The following is an 18341-nucleotide window of genomic DNA, read 5'->3' as shown; positions in this document are numbered from 1 at the left end:
TGTACGGTGTAGACAGGGTGCGTGTTCAAGCCCTTGTGAAGTCGGTATCGAAAGCGGCAGTTTTGTTTGGAAGAGTCCGCGGATTACTGATCGCAGGTGTCCATCGACACGTTCTGCCGCTTGTCTTCCGACGAGACAAGAGACGAGCATAGTACCCTCAATTCGAAACGAGCATGCTTCTAGAAAGACGGAAGCTGTAAATATGGGCAACCTTTCTCCAAACTATAACCATTTCGTTGTCCTCCGTACCCCTCAACCGGGACCCTGGGTTCAGTGGTGACTAGGGTAGCAGTGAATGGTAGCAGTGGGCCAGACTCGCACACTCGCCAGACCTTTTGCCTATACCGGCACGGTGAACCATTCTGTCTAGCACCACTGCAACAGCAACGTTCCATCGAGTTCATCTCCGGTCAGGAGAACTCTCCGACTTTGTAGTAGTAGGGCCTTGATCACACAACGGTTATGATTCCAGCCCGATAAATCGGGCCGTCTTAACGACCACTTGCGTGAGCTGAAAGAGCTGAGCGGTTTCTTCGAGATATGTACCTTCCTAATTGATGCTGGGATGCCTTCAGGCCCCCAAAAGTTGGGCCATCGGGCTAGTCTCGTCCCTCTTAGACTTCGCACTTCGCTCTGATCGTGCAGTCCGAACGCGCTACAGGGTCGACACTTCATACCTTCGAGCCCCAGCTTACCAGAGCAACATTGCCTCGGTATTAGGGAACAATGCATTGTTCTTGCCTGCCTTGGACCTCGGTCCCGGTAGGATTGCAGCTATCGGACGGGATACATGCCGGCCTTAGTCAGGTCACGGCCAATCACGCACCTGCGAGGCCAGTCGTGGCCGCCGAAATGGGCAAGTGGAGCAACTGCCGTGAGATTTCAGCTTGGGAAGGAGGCACTGAAGTCAATTCAGATGACTTCACGCTGAGTTAGATTTTAGGCCATGGCCGTTCGTTTCTTCTGATGTTTTTGCCAAGTTTGAGCCTGATTTATCCCCGGTCTTGTTTGGCACCGCCCAGCTGACCAATGCCCCCTTTTACGAGCCCTCTTCCTCACCTCATCATTGTCGCCGTCTTGATTCCTCGACAAACGCAGCTTTTCGAGTTCCAATGAACCAGAATGCGGGGCAAGGGGACATTTGCCTAGGACGGGCCTGGACCCCACTACCATTGGGAAATGCTGGTGCCTGGAGGCCAAGGTGGGTTTTGGACGCCAGCGGGCAGGGGACTTTGGCTGCAATTGGTGGGTTCGTATGGGGTCCAGCGGGAAATTTATGGGGATTTGGTCGCTTTCGGGTGCTTTTTCACAATTCAGTAACCCGCGCACCGGAATTCCCCTTCCCGGCGCGCAATCACACCTCGAATTGTTCAATCTCAAGCAGATTCCGTTGACAACAACAAAAAGATGTGTTGCGGGGATGCCGGATTTCAGGTTGCCTGGCGTGCCAAGTACCGTGGTGGGTTGCAACCCGCCTGGGAGCGTGGCACCGTTCGGGGATGGTCTTGATCCGAGGGCCTGGGAACGCCGTCAATGCACGCCATCGTCCGCTCTTCGACTCGAACTTGTCCTCCCCCTTCGCTGGCGCTTTCGGCGGCTTTGCTAGCGGGCCGGCGGTGGGTTGCATGACGGGGTCTTTTCCCAGCACAAGCTTAGCCCCTTTTCCCTGTCAAACATGGATGAAGGGTGAGATCTGATGTTCCCCGGTCGCCGCGGGCCAAGCAAGGCAGGCGTTTTCGACGACGGTCGGTCGGATCGGGCATGGTTAAGACCACGATGTCGTTGAGATAAAGTCTGATATATCTTGCCCACGCCGCCCCCTGAGCCGCCAATAGTCTGATCTGCACTACCGGGTATCCTCACCATCACCACCCACCCATCCAATCTCGAACTTCGATCGCGTTCGGGTTGTCCCCAGATCGAAACAGCCATGGGTTATTTCCGGCTCCGGTCGCTAGCCACAGCGATCGCCGCGTCGTGGATCGGCGCGGTCACTGTGGTTAGCGCGACGCCAATGCCCGCGTCGTCTTCTGCAATCGAGGCGCGCGCGGATTCTACTTTCTGGTACGCCAATATTGACCACACTTCCGACAAAGTTCGCGGTTATGCACCGGATCTCGATAGCGACTATGAGTATGCCGTGTACAAGGCCGTCAAGGCCGGCGATGGGCCGGGCATTCAGGCGGCGATCAATGCTGGCACTGGCACCGCGAAGCGCCATGGTCAGTGGCTTGCGAGCCAGCCGCGGGTATGCATTTCTCGTTGTTTGTGTGAATTCGATGTGAGCGATGGGATACTAATGGAGAGGTTTCCAGGTTGTGTACCTGCCGCCTGGTACGTACACTGTTGATGACACGATTTACATGAACACCGACACCATCATCATGGGTGATGCTACCAACGTGAGTATCCACTCCACTGGAACCTAACGTTGGCCGTGGCCGGCAAGTAACTTACAAGTAATCACAGCCCCCCATCATCAAAGCGTCGTCGAGCTTCTCCACGACCGGCACGCTCTTCTCCGGCCAGGACCCTGCGACCGGCGATTCGGGCGAGCTGTCTTTTGCCGTCAGTCTCAAGAACGTCATCCTTGACACCACGGCTGTCTCTGGTACCGCGAGCTTCACCGCGCTGTGGTGGGGTGTCGCCCAGGCCGCTCACCTCCAAAATGTCGTGATCAAGATGCCGAGTTCGTCCGGGGGCAAGGGACACTCTGGTATCCGCCTCGGCCGTGGTTCGACGCTGCTTGTGGCCGATGTGCGCATTGAGCGTGGTCAGGTACGAATGCTAAGAAGATTCATTCTCAAAATATATGTTTGTGACAATGGTACTAACACTCTGTAGAACGGTATCTGGTACAACGGCCATCAGCAGGCCGCGTTCAAGAATGTCTACTTCTACCAAAACACCATCGGTATGCTCATCGATGGCGGCGACACCATCAGCCTGATCAACCCCACCTTCGACACCTGCGGCACTGGCGTGCGCCACACCGGTGGTGCCCCCTGGATCGCCCTGATCGACGCGACCTCCAAGAACTCCGGCGTCACCTTCCAGACCACCGGCTACCCCAGCTACCTGATCGAGAACCTCAACAAGGACACCAGCAGCAACATTGCCGAAGGCCCGAACGGCTTCGTGCTCAAGTCCCGCGCCAACGTCGAGCACTTCTCCTACTCCAACGCCTACAACCACGACCCCATCTACGCCGCCATCGACACCACCACCACCCGCGGCGACATCATCGCCCCCGGTGGCCGCTACCCCGTCGTATCTGCCCCCAACTACGCCAATAACCCCGTCACCGACTTCCTCAACATCAAGGACCCGGCCCAAAACGGCGGCCGCACCGTCCTGGGCGACCACACCATCGACGAATCCGACACCCTCAACGCCATTCTCGCGCTTGCCGCGCAACAAAACAAAATCGCCTACTTCCCCTTCGGCAAATACCGCGTCGACAAGACCCTCCTCATCCCCAAGGGTAGCCGCATCGTCGGCGAAGCCTGGGCCACCATCACCGGCTCCGGCTCCTTTTTCCAAGACGAAAAGAACCCCAAACCCGTTGTGCAGGTCGGCAAAGCCGGTGACGTCGGCGTCGCCCAGATCCAGGACATGCGCTTCACCGTCAGCGGCGTCAACCCAGGCGCTATCATCATCCAGTTCAACATCGCCGGGTCCAAGCCCGGGGACGCGGCTCTCTGGAACTCCCTTATCACCGTCGGCGGTACGCGTGGCGCGAGCGCGCTGACGGATAACTGCAAGGACCCGGCCAACGAATGCAAGGCTGCCTTTTTGGGCATGCACTTCACCGCGTCTTCGTCCGCTTACGTTGAGAACGTCTGGAACTGGGTGGCCGATCACATCACGGAGTCCTTCTCCGGCGGCAGCAACATTGCCGCCGGCCGCGGCGCATTAGTGGAATCGACCAAGGGAACCTGGCTGCACGGCCTCGGGTCCGAACACTGGTGGTTGTACCAGCTCAACCTGCGCAACGCGGAGAACGTAGTCGTGGGTATGCTACAAACCGAAACGAACTACGACCAAGGCGACAACAACAAGATGACTCCCCCCGCGCCATGGACAGCCGATGAAGCCGGATGGGGCGACCCGACGTTTTCTTGGTGCAACGGGTCGGATAAGAGGTGCCGCATGGGACCCGCGAATTATATCAATGGGGGCAAGAACATTCACACGTATGCGTCGGCGAGCTGGGCGTTTTTTAGTGGACCCGGTTATCAGGGGTGTGCGGGCCAGTTTCAGTGCCAGGATGCGATGCATGTGATTAAGAAGAATCCGACGGGGCTGCAGGCGTTTGGGTTGTGCAGTAAGGATGCGCATGCGGTGTTGCGGTTGCCGGATGGGAGTGAGGTCGTGGCGCAGGACGGGTTTACTGGGTCGTGGCCTGGTGGTGGTGGTAGTTTGGGCCGGTATACTTCGTAAATCGGCATAGAGTAGGGCGAGATGTGGTGGGCGGGTGTACATAGGAGAATTAAGGGGGAGATTGTGGTGAAGTTCTTCTTGGTGTACATCAATTTCAGTAAATAATGACAAACAATTCGTTTTGGTACCATTTTAGACGCCGTCAAATACCCTTCCTTGCCCTGCCTGTTACCCTTATTCCCCTGATTTTTTACCTCACGCCTCACCCGTCCACACATCCGGCCCGGGCGCCTGATACTCCAACAGCCGCAGCTGATCATCCGGCACCCATCCACCGTCCACAACCTGGTTTTCAGGGATTTGCAAACCTAGGCCCCAAACTCTCATTAGCCATCCTTCTTCTCATCATCTCAAACACCCCGCGCAAGGAGACAGACGACTTACCCGGCGAATCAACAGTGTATGTCCCCGGGAACTTGGCAAACCCCGTCGGCGTGCCCCCACCCGGGCCGATCACGTTGATATGTGCGCAGTTGACATACCATTGGCTGTAGTTGTACATCTTGGTCGGCAGCCATTGCTCAAGACGCATAAGGTACGCACCTGGGGGTGTGGTGGCCGGGATGGTGAAGTTGAACTGGGATGTTGGTCAGTCACCTACTTACACTACTCACCCCCAAAGTAAGGAGAACGTGAGAGAGATGAGCAAAGAGACAAGGAAAAGGTTGAATCTTACATCATGCGCCCCCCACAAAGTCCACTCCCTATTACTCACCGGCCCCGCATACGCAATCTTAAACCACTCCCCCTCCTTCCCATGGAACCCCCCCAACCCACCCTCCACCTCCCCCGGCACCTGCGAGATATACACCTGCCCAGGCCCAGGATGCCAGAACACTCCCCCCGGGCCGTTCCCATCCCACGACACGCGGAAGCCAATTTCACTACCGGCCAGGACATCGGCGGTTTCGGTGGTGGGCGCGGAATCGAAGGCTGCCCGGCCGCAGGTGATGTTGGGGTTGGTGATGTCCATGAGGGGGGGCGTTTTGGGGAATTGGCTGCCGTCGGGGTAGGCGCCGGGGGGGTTGTAGAACTCGGAGAAGACGTTGCTGAGCGGGGAGGGGGTTAATTAGTGAGAGGAGTGTGGGAGATGAGACGGTAAGGGGATTGGTACCGGACGTATTTCCATTCGGGCGAGGCGGTGTTGTTGACGAGGAGGATGCCTGCTATTTCTGGGGAGTGTTAGCTTTGGAGATGAGAGGAAGGGTAGTGGGACGTACGGTGAGCGAAGGCTGGTGATGCCAACAATGCCCCTGTTAGGGCTGCTTGGAAGAGCTTCATGGCAATTGATGAATGCCAGGTCCAATGCTAAGTCAAGTCTCGAAATAAATCTTGCTACGGCTCAATTGGCCTTCAGATTCTCGATACTTCCAAACACAGAATTACCCAAACTTCAATTGGGGTCGACCCCGATTTAACATTGTCACCATCTCCAACGCACCTGCGAGCGCCCTGAATTAACTTCTGCCTCACATCCTCAAGATGGGTGTCCTCGAAATAGCCAAAATACCCTCTGAGCACGTTCCTGTCCCTGTGTGTTACACAACAATGGAACTCTTGCCCCATCGGTATCTTGGGGTCTCGGAATGTGACGCTGGGCCACTCATCGAACAAGTCATGGAATGCGGGATCAAATTAAACGCACGCCAAGACTTCCTCCGAGAGTACCGACGGGTAATGAAGTTGCAATCTCGAGGCACACCTCCAACGGCGTTGGTGGTTCCTGGATGGTGGGGCAAAGGGTTCTTAACACCGTGTTGTCACTGGCGTGTGCGGGTGAGGTTGACGATCAGGGGAAGAGAGGTGGCGCCGAGAATGGCGAAAAGTGTGATTCCGCTGGTTATTCGTGCGTTTTTTATTTCGACGAGCTGGGCGGGAATGCCCAGCGAGAACCCGTGAATCCGTGGCGAGAACCGAATGAAGTGATCGGAGAATTACGACTCTGGAAAACACGGCGCTGAAAATAGCAACATAGGGGAATTCCTTGCTGTTTATTTTCGGGTCAAGCCTACTGTTAATGACATTCCCGGGATAATACACAAGGATAGTCACAAACGTGTTCGTACCTAGGTGATTAATTACCTTAGCCGAAGGTTGAGAACTAACGTATAGCATGGGGGTTATTATGGGCCACGCCAAATATTTGTAGCCCAGAGTAATGACCCAGGAACCTGGAAAGTACCTTAGTTGATATGGACTGACACCGGGAATCTATTCGTGGTTCACTGGTTCGCTGTGGCCAAAAAGGGGCAGTCCAAAACAGATGGCCTAAGGCCGATCGGTTAGCATTCGATTAAATCTTGAGATATTTCGACGATTCCAGCTGGAATAGCTGCCCACCAAGTAAAAGCCTAATATCCGTATAGTTATAGTATTGTTGTTTGCAATCTTCATTTATTACACTACCGATGGCTTAGTTTACTCTTTCCGGCCCCCTTTCACTTTTTTTACTCACTATTTTCTGTCTGTTTTCACCTTTGTGGAAAAGAAAAATTGGGCATCTAAGGACTTGGTCTGCCAACATTTTGGCCACAGCGAGATTGGGTATTAGGTTGTACCCGCCCGTTGCAGTTTCCCATAATTGGAGTAAGAGCCACCCACATGTGGTAGGCGCCGAGATGTCCAAGGCTACGGCCCAGAGGTGCTCCAAGACAGGAAGGCACAAACTTTGGCAATTTCCTCAAGTTTTTGGCCCGCGACTTGGCTTTCATGGCTCAGACTCCGCGAGCGCACTTTGAACATGTTTATCCCCCAACTCACCCTCTTACGCTCATTGCCGCGGCACCATAGCTTACAACTCACGTCGACCCTAAGTTTCATCTTTACCTTATTTGTTCAGTAACATCGTTACAAGAGTCTAGCACGGACACAGCGACCCATCCCGACCGAGCAGAACCCTAGGCACCAATCTTTCGCGATCCCAACCACACCCTCGCCCCCCCAAAGAGGTTCGAACGCAACGCCCCCAGGGCGTGAGAGGGGAAGATGGTTCCCTATGACATAATGAGGCTTATCATGGACGAGGTGGTCCGCCAGAAACACCGCGGTTGGGCATCTTGCGCGGCCGTCAATCGAGACTGGCAGGCCGTCATCGCAAGAGCGAATTTCCGCCGGCTGAATCTCAAGCAGGACGACGTTGACCGCCTGAACGAAATGACCAGCCGCCACCGGTCTTACGTCCAGTACATTTATTTCCACATCGACCTCCCGCGTTACAGCTGTTTGTCTTGTTGTGCACTAGACACATTGGAATTGATCCGGCAGACGAGTTGCATGGTGGCCGGGGCGATCGTCCAATTGCTTTCTGCCCTGGCGGATTGGCCGGCGAAAGGCCAATTGACCCTTGAGATCGCCGCTTCCTCCTCAAGCGACACAGAGCACTGGTTCAAGCATTTTCAGTTTGGTTATGACAACGGTGAAGCCGGTGGTGGCCGGCAACACCCGTGGGTCACCCCGACATGGCACGACCCAGGCCATGGCTAGCAGTATGGCAAGCGGGCTCGACGTCCCCCTCCGTTGATGGCTTTCATGCGGCTCTTTCGGCCGGCCTGTGGGACCCCGATCCAACATTTACCTGCAGTTCTTGCGGTCACCGAGCTCATCATACGCAGACCGCTCCGGCGCCGCATCAACGCGTCGGTTTGGCAGGGCATATTTGCTTCGCTCCCACGGCTGACAAGGTTGACTTACGAAATGTGGCGGAATCAACTAGAAGGGGACTGTGACACCGGTTCGAGTAAGTGGGCCATTGGGTAATCAATTACATAGCCGATTTACGGTGGCTTGCTTCGACCAGTTCCATGCTAAACAATACAAACAGCAGAGACGTATATGTTGGTTCAACAGGGGATTCTAAACCAGCTCGAGTCCTTGACTCTGTTTGAAGACCCCAACGACGCCCTTATGGCCGCCGTTGCGGAACACCCTGGATTGCAGCCGATTATCTCCATGGGCGTGTACGGACTGAACCATTCCCCGGTCCGCGGCTTGTTTATGACGAGCCTTTCTCTGCGCCATCTCTCCGTCTCGTTCTCAGTCACAGCCGAGGACTTTTTCACTGTGGGCCCTGTTAACTATGCTTGGTGGTTTCTCCGATCGTTGGCTCTTCGGTCCTGCTCCCTCACCTCAAATGGCGCTGCCCCATGCTCGGGTTGGAACCTCACGAGCTTACCATCGATAGTTTTCACACGAATGCCGGTGCTGGAGACGCTGGCACTGTGGTGGTCGACGGGCGATGGGAGAGATGCGTGCGCCCTCATCTATGAACGCAAGAGTCGCAACATGGGAACCTTGACATGGCGCGGGACAGGACGCCCGCCCCAATGGTTTGGCAAACTCGTGACGCACTGGGCAACGTTGGGTGCACAGATGTGGCCTGGGTACTTTTTGAGTGTGAGCGTGGAGAAGATTAATGGAAGCCGTATTTACGGCCTTGGGGATGCATTGCATAAGTTGCGGCTGCCGGTGGAAGTTATCAATCCAATGTCCCTCAGGCAGATGCGCCAAGAAAAGGCGTTGGAGATACTCAGCACCCCTGGGGTGTCGCTTTCGCATCTTGTGTGAGCGGTAAGAGTGTTTTTGTGTTATGATGGAATGGTTGGACAGTCGCGGTTGTATCCCGGATAGGGCAGCGTTTTAATTATATGTTCAATACACTCACTCGTTTGACTGCTTCTCGATAGTTATGTTTGGTTAGGGGTTGCGGTGTGCTTTGGCGGGTTGACATGACGGACTGGACGATTTGACTGCCAGCCCGATACGGCCCGTTGATCTTAATCAGCACTCTGCCATTCATCACCACGTGTTGGGCTGACAACCCGTCACAGGGGCAACGCGCTTGGAGGTCGTGCACAATTGTCCATTATTTCGGCTTCTTTATTCGCTAGGTAATCCTAGAACGGAGCACAGGTCTGTCCGAATCCGCCCCCAATGCCCAGAGTTCAAAGGCCGGAAATTGCGTATTTTGGGGCGCAGCGGCGCAGTGTTGGCACCGGGGTTCGGGAAGCCAATGGGATGGTGATGCGCGTGAATACGGTTAATACGATAGGACACCGCGCCGGGCTTAGACTGGCGGCCGAAAGATACGTTGATGGGTCGGGCCGAGATTGTTGAGAACGCGCTGCTGCCGAGAAGTGCGAGAAGTGCGAGAAGTACTTTTATATCGCGACCATGGCTGCTCAAACCATCGCGTCTTGATGCTTCCTTTCCTCATCGTGAAGGGTGATTAATAGTTCTTAATATTGATCCCCGTCTTCACCATGGACGCAGCATCCCTCTCCACGGCCTGTGCGCCGTCCACGTTTGCCGGGCTCGCCGCCTTCGGCACGGAAATCCTCTCGATCGATACCCGCCTCGTCACCAACTTCAGCGCCTACGTCCTCGACATCCCCCGCTGGACGGCGCCCACCATCTACTACGAGAACGCCACTTTCTGTAACGTCACTGTGTCCTACACCCACCCGGGCCAAAACGATAATATTATAGTGGAGACATGGCTGCCAGTCGAGAATCCGAGCTGGAATGAACGGCTGCAGGCTGTCGGCGGCGGAAGCTGGATTGCGGGCCGGTTTGCGACCTCGTATGAGACGATGAAGGGCGCGCTGGGGGATGGGTATGTGACGACGACGACGGATGCTGGGTTGGGGAGTGCACAAGATCCCAGGAAGTGGGCGTTGAACAGCGCGGGGAATGTGAATTGGTATAATTTCAACAATTTTGCGTCGGTGTCGTTGGGTGATCAGGTCAGTGCCATTTTCCTAGTAACTATTGTCAACGGGACTTTGATCATGAGATTGACACCTCGTCCTCGATCAACCATAGGCTACCCTCAGCAAGTCCCTAACCGCCTCCTTCTACCGCAAGCCCCCGGCGTACTCCTACTGGAATGGCTGTTCCCAAGGCGGCCGGCAAGGCCTCATGCTCGCGCAACGCTATCCCGAGGCCTACGATGGCATTTCAGTCGGCGCACCCATCCTGTACTCCACCCTCACCGGTACGAGCCTGTACTGGCCGCAGGAAGTCATGAAAGTCCTGGACCGGTACCCGTACAACTGCGAGATGGACGCCATCACGGCAGCCGCGACGAAAAAGTGCGATAAGCTTGATGGTGTGGAGGATGGCATTGTGGCGGATATCGATGGGTGTGCGTTCGATCCGTTCAGCATGGTAGGGAAGAAGGTGAAGAACTGTGCGCAGGCGGGCAATAAGACCGTGGAGATTGGGTTGGCGGCGGCTGTGGTGGTCAACGCGACCTGGCAAGGGATGGTCACGCCGGATGGGAAGCCGTTCTGGTACGGCTTGTCCCCGGGTACCTGGATCAGTGCGGAAGGGGATGGGATGCTCACGCTCACGGGTACCGCGGCGACGAACTGCAGCTCGGGAACGTGTGTGGGCGTACCATCTGATTTGACGGTCAGCTGGATCGATATGTTTGTTGCCAAGGGTGATCCGAAGTTTGATCTGAACAAGGTTGGGTATGAGGAGTTTTATGATATCGTCAAGTATGGTCGGCAGGTGTACCGCTCGGCATTGGATACGGATGACCCGGACTTGTCGAAATTCCAGAAGGCTGGCGGGAAGATTGTGTCATTCCATGGTCTTGTGAGTTTTCCTTTCTCTATCGTCCCTCCCAGGGTGTAAGGGGCTCGGTGGACTTGCCGCTAACAACGACAACAGTGGGACAGCCTCATCCCGGCTGCTGCAACGCGGCAGTACTATAACGAGGTCTCCTCCGTGATGCCCGGCACGCACGACTTCTTCCGGCATTATGAAGTTCCCGGTCTCAGCCACTGCGCGGGCCATGCCAGTGGACAGCCGACCGGCTTGTTTGAGCAATTGCGGACGTGGGTCGAGAAGGGTGTTGCGCCGGAAGAGTCGCCTGTGAATGTCACTGTGTCGGATGGGAGCACCCACCAACGTATTCTCTGCCCGTATCCCAAGGTTGCGAAGCTTCGCAAGGGCTGCAGAGACCCCGCGGACGCAAAGTGTTGGAAATGTGTGAAGCGCGAATAGGTTATCGGGGAGGGGGGGCGAGTGGAGGATGTCGTAGTTATCGAATGAGAGGCATCGGTCCTTGTAATTGTTTGAACTGTTAGCGGTGTCGCGGAAACGGAATGACGGGATCGATGGACATTAAATGGTCTAAACTCGTGTTATCCATTGTCAGTTCATATCATCAGAAGTAGCATATGGGCTCGTTGGCCTGTTGATAATATCTAAACCACTAGACTAGAAGGCATATCAGGTTGCCGGCGAGCGGATTAACGTACCAGAGATATCCATGCCTGGGTCTTAGCTAAGCGGAACATCTGTTGGGGCTTTCGGTCGCGGTGTTCCTCGCGAGCAGATAACTAGTCTGAGTCTCGAGACCATGCGTTCGGTAGTTTTGAGCTGCTGAGCAAAGAGCCATGGGAGGTTGTAAAGCGGGACCAGAACCTCTCGTCAGGTGACATGGGTTCAAGCCATCCCACCAGACTCAGGCTCCTTCTCTCCTCACCACCACAAACTCAGACAGTATATGTAGAAGTTCCACGTCCCTTCTGCCACCGAGCCTCCAGAATACAAACCAAGTTGCCAAGTGGCGTAGTTGGCTGGGGGCCGGCTATGCGGCGGCCTCACCCCTCGACAACCGATCGAGAGGCTGCCGGTTCAATCCGGAGAAAAACCCACCGGGGGTTTTCGTAGCCAAGCACCCCTCTTCAGCCGGTGGACAGGGTCGGCTGGTGATCTTTTTGGGATTTGTTCCATCGTTGGCTGTTACTTCCTTTTTGCTACTCGCCTTGCGAATTGTAAAGGGCCATGCCACCTGCGCGAGTTCTAGGATTGTTCGGCGGCGCATTAATTTCTTTTCCGATCGACCAAAGGAACCTTCTGATGGTTTCATGGGTGTGATGAAGCTCCACCCGCGGAGCAGGACTCCATGTAGCATAAGGCCAATCACGATGGCAATTCCAGCATATTTCGCGCCCAGCAACGCCATCGGCTATCCGGCATTCAGCCTGGGGACATTCCAAACCGAGGTTATCAGTGTCAATGTCACAGACGCCTCCATTGTTGGCTCAGCCTGGCATCATACTCGCGGCCCATCAGCCACTTGGAGGGCGACCAGTCGGAGTTGTGCGGGCATACCCCAACGTACCATTCCCCACGGATGATCATCAGCTATCTCAGATTCCCAGCTAGGAAGACTTTCTCACCTTAGGATGACGCTTACGTCGTGCAGCGTATCATCGGGATTTCAACCGATACCGGAACGTCCCCAGCCCAACTACAGAGAACGTCCACTGACATTCCTTCTTAGGATGTCGCACAAGAGGCCGACGCCCGGCCGTGAAGGTGTGCCTTGCTTGAGCAGTTCAGCGCGTTGTACCGGTCCTTTGCAAGTTCTTTCAGGACACGCAATTGAAGAAGAACCTTCCTGGAAAGGGCTCACGGTTGATGCTTTTCAGACCATGGACCGGCTCACACTCACTCGGCGCCCAGTTCAGTACCTCAACCCATAACGTCACCTTGCCCTCGGTATTTTCTTCATGAAGGACGGCATCTCGTGGACAACAAGACACCCTGACACTGAGATGATTGAGGTCATCAACCAAGCGAGAAATTTACCTGTTCCAGGTCCACAAAGTGAGTGAATAAGTAGGGGCGAACTCCCCAGCCACGCGCCATGCCTTGGGGGACATCTGCCCCGGGGCTTAACAGGTGGCGCCACTTCACCGTCTTCTCTCCGTTACAGCCAATTCTTTGTGTTTGTCGTCGTTTTCGACTCTCCATCCAATCGCCCAGCTCGGCACACTTAGCCCAACTCTGCGCAAGGCGGTCCTCGAAGGAGCAATAATTAATTAAGCCGCCCCGCCAAGACTCAACCCGAGGGGAACGAGCAGATACCCTCGCGGACGTATTGGCCGTCAATTCCGCTTCATCATCAAGTGCCTCCGCGCAGGAGTGAATTTTTCCTTCCTCCTATCAAATGCCGGTCGTTGCATCGGGCCTCAAACACCTTCCCTCGAATGCGGTCAGGTTCGTATTGGGTGTGGCTGAGCCACCACTGTGGGGGACTTTTGTCCCATTGCACACTCGCTGCTCATGCGCCCTTTTGAGAGGCGCTGCGGGTCAACAGCGTGACGCGTCGTTTCGGTGCCGCAACCCAGGTGTGCCAGACGGGCCGGGTTTGTCTGACGATGGCCCTGTTGGTTGCTGACAACGCTGTTGGCCCACCGTTTAGTCTATTCCCCGGGCTTGGCCGGCACGGGTCATCCTCAGGAATCGAGGTCGCTTGAGCAGTACTAAATGGGCATAGGCGAACGCTACTCGCCCGCCAAGCGGACGACAGGTTGAACACGTTTGTCTGGGGTCACTGATGCAAGGCTCAAATGTCAGTGTCGGATTTGTCGCCGCCATTCTCACCCGCAAGGGGTTCGTCGACAGATTCACGGCGTTGAGCATTATTGTTTTGTTTCATTCTAGCACGTTTTGATAGGCACTTGGTAATACCCTCGAGGCTGGTGTTTTTATTTTTATTGTTATTTTCCTTTTTTGGCCCTATTTTCCCGATCGTCTTACAATTACCCAACATGGTGTCCCCTCGCGTGATGGATTTCCCTCGGCGAGGTGGGGGCAAAAAGCTTATTCTCACCATCTTCTCGCTCTCACTCCTCGTTGTCTTGTTAATTCGCCAACGCCATGCATCGCAAGAATTTCTTTTTCAAGGGGACCTATTTGAGTCGCTGCAGGTCATCGACGATTGCCCAACAAACAACGGCAACATCAACTCCACGCAATTAGCATCACAACATGGCAGTAACAATAACATCCCAAACACAATCCACCAAGTCTGGAAAACCAAAAACGTCGAGACATACGTAACCGAATTCGGACCCTCCCACGAGTCCTGGAAGGGCATGTTCGAACCGTTCGGGTACACCGTCAAGCTCTGGACCGATGACGACGTTCTCCAACTCATCACCACCACCTACCCCTGGCTACTATCCACCTACCTCGCCTACTCCTACGACATCCAGCGCGCCGACCTCGCCCGGCTAGCCATCATCCACGCCGAGGGCGGCATCTATGCCGATCTCGACGTCTACCCGCGCAACGTCACCGACACCGAATGTGTCCAGCGCCTCGGCCTGCAGGCCGTTTTCGCCCCGACTCAGACAGCCCACATCGGACTGAGCAACCACTTCTTCATGGCCGTGCAGGGGTCACCTTTTCTGCTGTGGGCGCTGCAAGAGGCCAAACGTCGCGCGGTATCCCCATCGATGCGGGTGCTGCTGCCGTATTTGCGCGTGCTGTGGACGTCGGGGCCGTTGATGGTTACGGGCGCGGCGAGGCAGTATGTGTGGGTGAATGATGCCGGGACCAGGTTGGATGTTGGGGTACTGGATGAGGAGAAGTACCGGAGGAGGGTGCTGGGACATGCCACGGGGAGGTCGTGGCATGGGCCGGACGGGGTGTTTCTTAATCTTGTGGCGGATCATCCTGTCAAGGCTGTGCTTGTTGGGGTTGGGGCGCTGGTGGTGGCGTTGGGGGTGGTGTTTCATGTTAGGAGACGTTTTCATTTGCGAAGGCGGCATCAGTTGGCACTCGGAAAGTAGGTAATTAATGAAATAAATTATGACAGAAGCCGTAACTTGAGTAGTTCTCTCAATCTTGACTGTGCCGTCGTTGTCTGCCCACGCCGTTCTCGTTCTGGGCCTCGGATCGGCCACCCAATTCACCAGAACAACTTCGCTACCGCCGGTCAATTAGAGTTAATCGTCAGTGGGATTTGGGTTCAGTATGAACGGAGCCAAGCGCGGTAGGAGACAAGACGCGGAAGAAAACGGGGCGAGAAACTTTATGATTGAACGACGCGGGTTGGGAGTAGACCGTCCGTGAAAAGCAGATTGTGTCAATGGAAGTGTGCGGCAGTGTTGGGCTAGACGGAGAGCCTTATATTTGATGCGGGCTCAGACAACTCTTCCCTTCTGGGGAACGTCGCAACATCTCTTAATAGGGGGTGGGAAATTAATGATTCGTGGCACGTAAACGGGCACATGTACGAGGCGCAATAATCATGTATTGAGCACGTATCTACTCGTTATGGGTCGGCCCCGGTGTAAGGCTTGGCGGTCAGCTTGTAACCGGGACCGAGGCAGTAATGTACAAGCGTCTCCTGGTGATACAGATAGATGTCGAGTTCCTCATCTGCTCCATGATCCCGTTCCGCAGGATCACAAAACCGCCCCCCTGGGTGTCCCTTGGCGTCATCAAGATAAATGAAGTCGCCGGTTATGTCATCGACAGTAAAGGGACCGGTAATGTCACCAGCGTAGGCCTAATTATTACCAATTATATTGTCAATTTTATTTCAACAGTCGGTCCCAAGCCGGGTATTTGCCGGCGTGCAGCAAAGCTGTACCATCACTTACAGGATCTCTGATTAAGGCCCATCTATCTCGCTCAAGCAACCGTATAACGAAGCCGTTATTGAAGAAGCCGTGCTCATCGAGGCTGATGACTGCAAGATCCAAATCACAAGTTGTGAAGCCAACCGACGGCACCCCATTGTCTCGCGGAAGCATCTTTGCAGTACCTTCCCCGGGGGACATAGCCTCGATCAGGTCCACCGAGAGTGTGTATCGCGAGGCAAGCGCCACCCCCGCGAATAGGAACGGGACGAAGAACTTCATGATCAAAAAACTAAGAACTTGGAAGGTGTTACATGAGCATTAGCGTAAGGTAGTGTTATTTAAGTCTGAGGGGGGACGGAAGATAGCTAACTTTATGTGCCTTTTTTCTTGTAATTAACCTCGGACTTGGTTATTCCGCACTCTCCCTCTCTTCAGTGTTCGGACAAAACCCCATTAGACTTGACGGGATAGCTAGGTAGACGTGTCTCAGACACCCTTTCTGGTCTGGTATGTACACCACGGTATTTTCTCAGGCACTTGACCTGTTATAGAGCTTGCCGGGCCGCATCGGGCCGGCACAGCCGCCACTGTGAGACATCACGCCCAGAGCTCGAACGGATCACGCAGTTCTGTGTGATATAGGCGGCCGTTTTGCAGCTGACCTTGCCAAACAGGATCATATTCCTGTCGCTCATGTCCTACATCTAGGCAGCTTTCAGCTGGTGTTTTACACGCATGTGCATCGTCACATTGAGGTAATTAGAGCCCAATCACACGATCATTGAGTTCAAGCAAACGCTTCGGCCGTTCCCGTTGCCCGACGGGATGGCAGATGTTGGGTCGCCTACAGCTGAGTTACTGCTGGCCTTGACCATCCTTTATAGCTGAACTATAACATCAATGGATGTCAGCCGTCGCCGTGGCGAATGAAGAGGCGCAGGCATGCGAGCGAGCACAAAAGTTGGACTTAACCTGTGTATTACAATTTACACTTCAGTGTCCTGGTTTAAGCTCTTTCGGAGCTCTAGGACAGCAGGGAGAGTCTGCATCGGCTCATGAGCCGAAAGAAAATCATCTAACTGAGCAAGTCCTGACTTCCCACTCCACCCTCTCGGATTAAACCTCCGTTTGATATACTCCTCGTTAATCTGCTTGTTATGAAGAGATAACTCTAGGAATTGACGCTCGAACGAGGTGCAAAGGAGTTCTTGAATTCGCCGCGGGCCCCCAAGACGTGCCTCTAACCTGCCGATCGCACATTCCAGGTACGCTCGATCTTCTTCGAACGTCATACCCTCGGGAACATTATCATTTCGCCACCCAGGAATGTCTGCAAGAAAGAGTGGTGTTTGTGGGCAGAAGGAGCGGGAGTTAGCTTGGCCGTATCCCAATCGATGACACTTAATTACTCGAATTAGAAATGCTAGATGTAACGGGGAGGGGGGAGGAAACTAACCCGGACAGTCCTCTATCACATACAATAACATTCCACGCATTCAAGTCTCCGTGCTCAATCATAGGACGCCCATGGTCAGGATCAGGCGTAAGTTCCTCAATCTTGGATCGGCGATAGAGATAGTGCAGCGGGTTGCCCCAAGACGAGCTCCCTTGCAGTGTGCGGCGAAGTCCTCGGTCAACCTCCTTTTTGAGCCATTCCCGGTAGGTTATTCTGGGTGCTGCGGAGAGTTAGTATCAATGTCATTTCGTAAGTTGGACAAAATAAACTGACTTAGAGCGTCGATAGTTGACATATCTGTCGTCCACAGGGAAAACAAGAACGACGCTAGGTGATCGAGAAGTACCCGAAGGCGCTCTTTTGTCAAAACCTCTGTGTTCCAAGGCCCCAAAGAAGCCCCTACCAGGTATTCCAGTATCGTATAACGCTCAGACGTATAGATAATGGTTGGAACTTGAAGTGCTGGCTGTTGCTGTTTCATACGTTTAAAAGAATTGCGCCCCTGGCAGCAGGCCAGGCAGCGTCAGCGTCTAGTGGTATGCGGAGACACAAATGTTCCCCGCGGTCGGATTGAACCACGTAGACAATGTTGGATCCACCCTTGAAAGGTCCAGCTGTCACCTTGAATGTCGAGTTTTGAGCAGACGATATCTCAGACAGAATCTGAGGTAATATCTGCGGTGATGATGCCATACCGTATTCGCCTAGGGGAGTTTGGTGAGCTTCCCTGTTGAGCCCTCTAAGTGGGTGGTTGGGAAGTCACACGTTCGAGAGCGGCAGCGCGAGGTGGCTATCCGAGTCGAGCAGTGGCTGCAGGAGGAGGAGGAGCGTTCTTGTGGGTGGCCAAGTGGGGTGGTCGTGTCGTTGAGGTCAGGGATAAGGGCGACGTATCGAGCGTTGCTGGGGAGGTTCAAACATGGTACGAAGGACCTCTCAAGCTGCAGCGCTGGAATTAGCGCATGGGTAGAAAGAAGGCTGCTTGCTGCACAGTTGGCGGGTCCATCGAACACTGTGTCAACCTTTCCGGACTTCGTTCCTCAGGGCAT

The 18341-nt window shown here is 54.6% G+C and overlaps 6 protein-coding genes across 6 annotated transcripts; 4 read left to right on the top strand and 2 right to left on the bottom strand.

The window, feature by feature from the left end:
• Positions 1-1930: 1930 nt before the first annotated feature.
• C8A04DRAFT_39026 (glycoside hydrolase) lies at positions 1931-4443 on the top strand (the record flags this gene model as incomplete). The annotated part of the gene is made up of 4 exons (XM_062784432.1): positions 1931-2248; positions 2316-2402; positions 2470-2778; positions 2845-4443. The coding sequence occupies 4 exons, from the start codon at positions 1931-1933 to the stop codon at positions 4441-4443; spliced, it is 2313 nt and encodes a 770-aa protein (XP_062634889.1).
• Positions 4444-4638: 195 nt separating this feature from the next.
• Positions 4639-5724, bottom strand: C8A04DRAFT_39025 (glycosyl hydrolase family 61-domain-containing protein; the record flags this gene model as incomplete). Its single annotated transcript, XM_062784431.1, has 5 exons — positions 4639-4751; positions 4828-5020; positions 5120-5492; positions 5558-5615; positions 5664-5724. 5 exons carry the CDS (start codon positions 5722-5724, stop codon positions 4639-4641), a joined length of 798 nt encoding a protein of 265 aa, XP_062634888.1.
• A 1734-nt stretch (positions 5725-7458) lies between these two features.
• Positions 7459-9006, top strand: C8A04DRAFT_39024 (uncharacterized protein; the record flags this gene model as incomplete). Its single annotated transcript, XM_062784430.1, has 4 exons — positions 7459-7675; positions 7775-7890; positions 7927-8179; positions 8264-9006. The coding sequence occupies 4 exons, from the start codon at positions 7459-7461 to the stop codon at positions 9004-9006; spliced, it is 1329 nt and encodes a 442-aa protein (XP_062634887.1).
• Positions 9007-9701: 695 nt separating this feature from the next.
• Positions 9702-11454, top strand: C8A04DRAFT_39023 (Tannase/feruloyl esterase; the record flags this gene model as incomplete). Its single annotated transcript, XM_062784429.1, has 3 exons — positions 9702-10184; positions 10264-11043; positions 11119-11454. 3 exons carry the CDS (start codon positions 9702-9704, stop codon positions 11452-11454), a joined length of 1599 nt encoding a protein of 532 aa, XP_062634886.1.
• Positions 11455-14033: 2579 nt separating this feature from the next.
• C8A04DRAFT_14022 (nucleotide-diphospho-sugar transferase) lies at positions 14034-15041 on the top strand (the record flags this gene model as incomplete). The annotated part of the gene is made up of 1 exon (XM_062777937.1): positions 14034-15041. One exon carries the CDS (start codon positions 14034-14036, stop codon positions 15039-15041), a length of 1008 nt encoding a protein of 335 aa, XP_062634885.1.
• Positions 15042-15526: 485 nt separating this feature from the next.
• C8A04DRAFT_30881 (uncharacterized protein) lies at positions 15527-16118 on the bottom strand (the record flags this gene model as incomplete). Its single annotated transcript, XM_062781554.1, has 2 exons — positions 15527-15763; positions 15858-16118. 2 exons carry the CDS (start codon positions 16116-16118, stop codon positions 15527-15529), a joined length of 498 nt encoding a protein of 165 aa, XP_062634884.1.
• Positions 16119-18341: the final 2223 nt, after the last annotated feature.

Source organism: Dichotomopilus funicola (genome assembly GCF_033296635.1).
Source record: "Dichotomopilus funicola strain CBS 141.50 unplaced genomic scaffold C8A04scaffold_57, whole genome shotgun sequence".
NCBI classification, from domain to species: domain Eukaryota; kingdom Fungi; phylum Ascomycota; class Sordariomycetes; order Sordariales; family Chaetomiaceae; genus Dichotomopilus; species Dichotomopilus funicola.
Note: the sequence above shows the minus strand (reverse complement) of the source record. Positions and strands in the feature narration are given on the sequence as shown.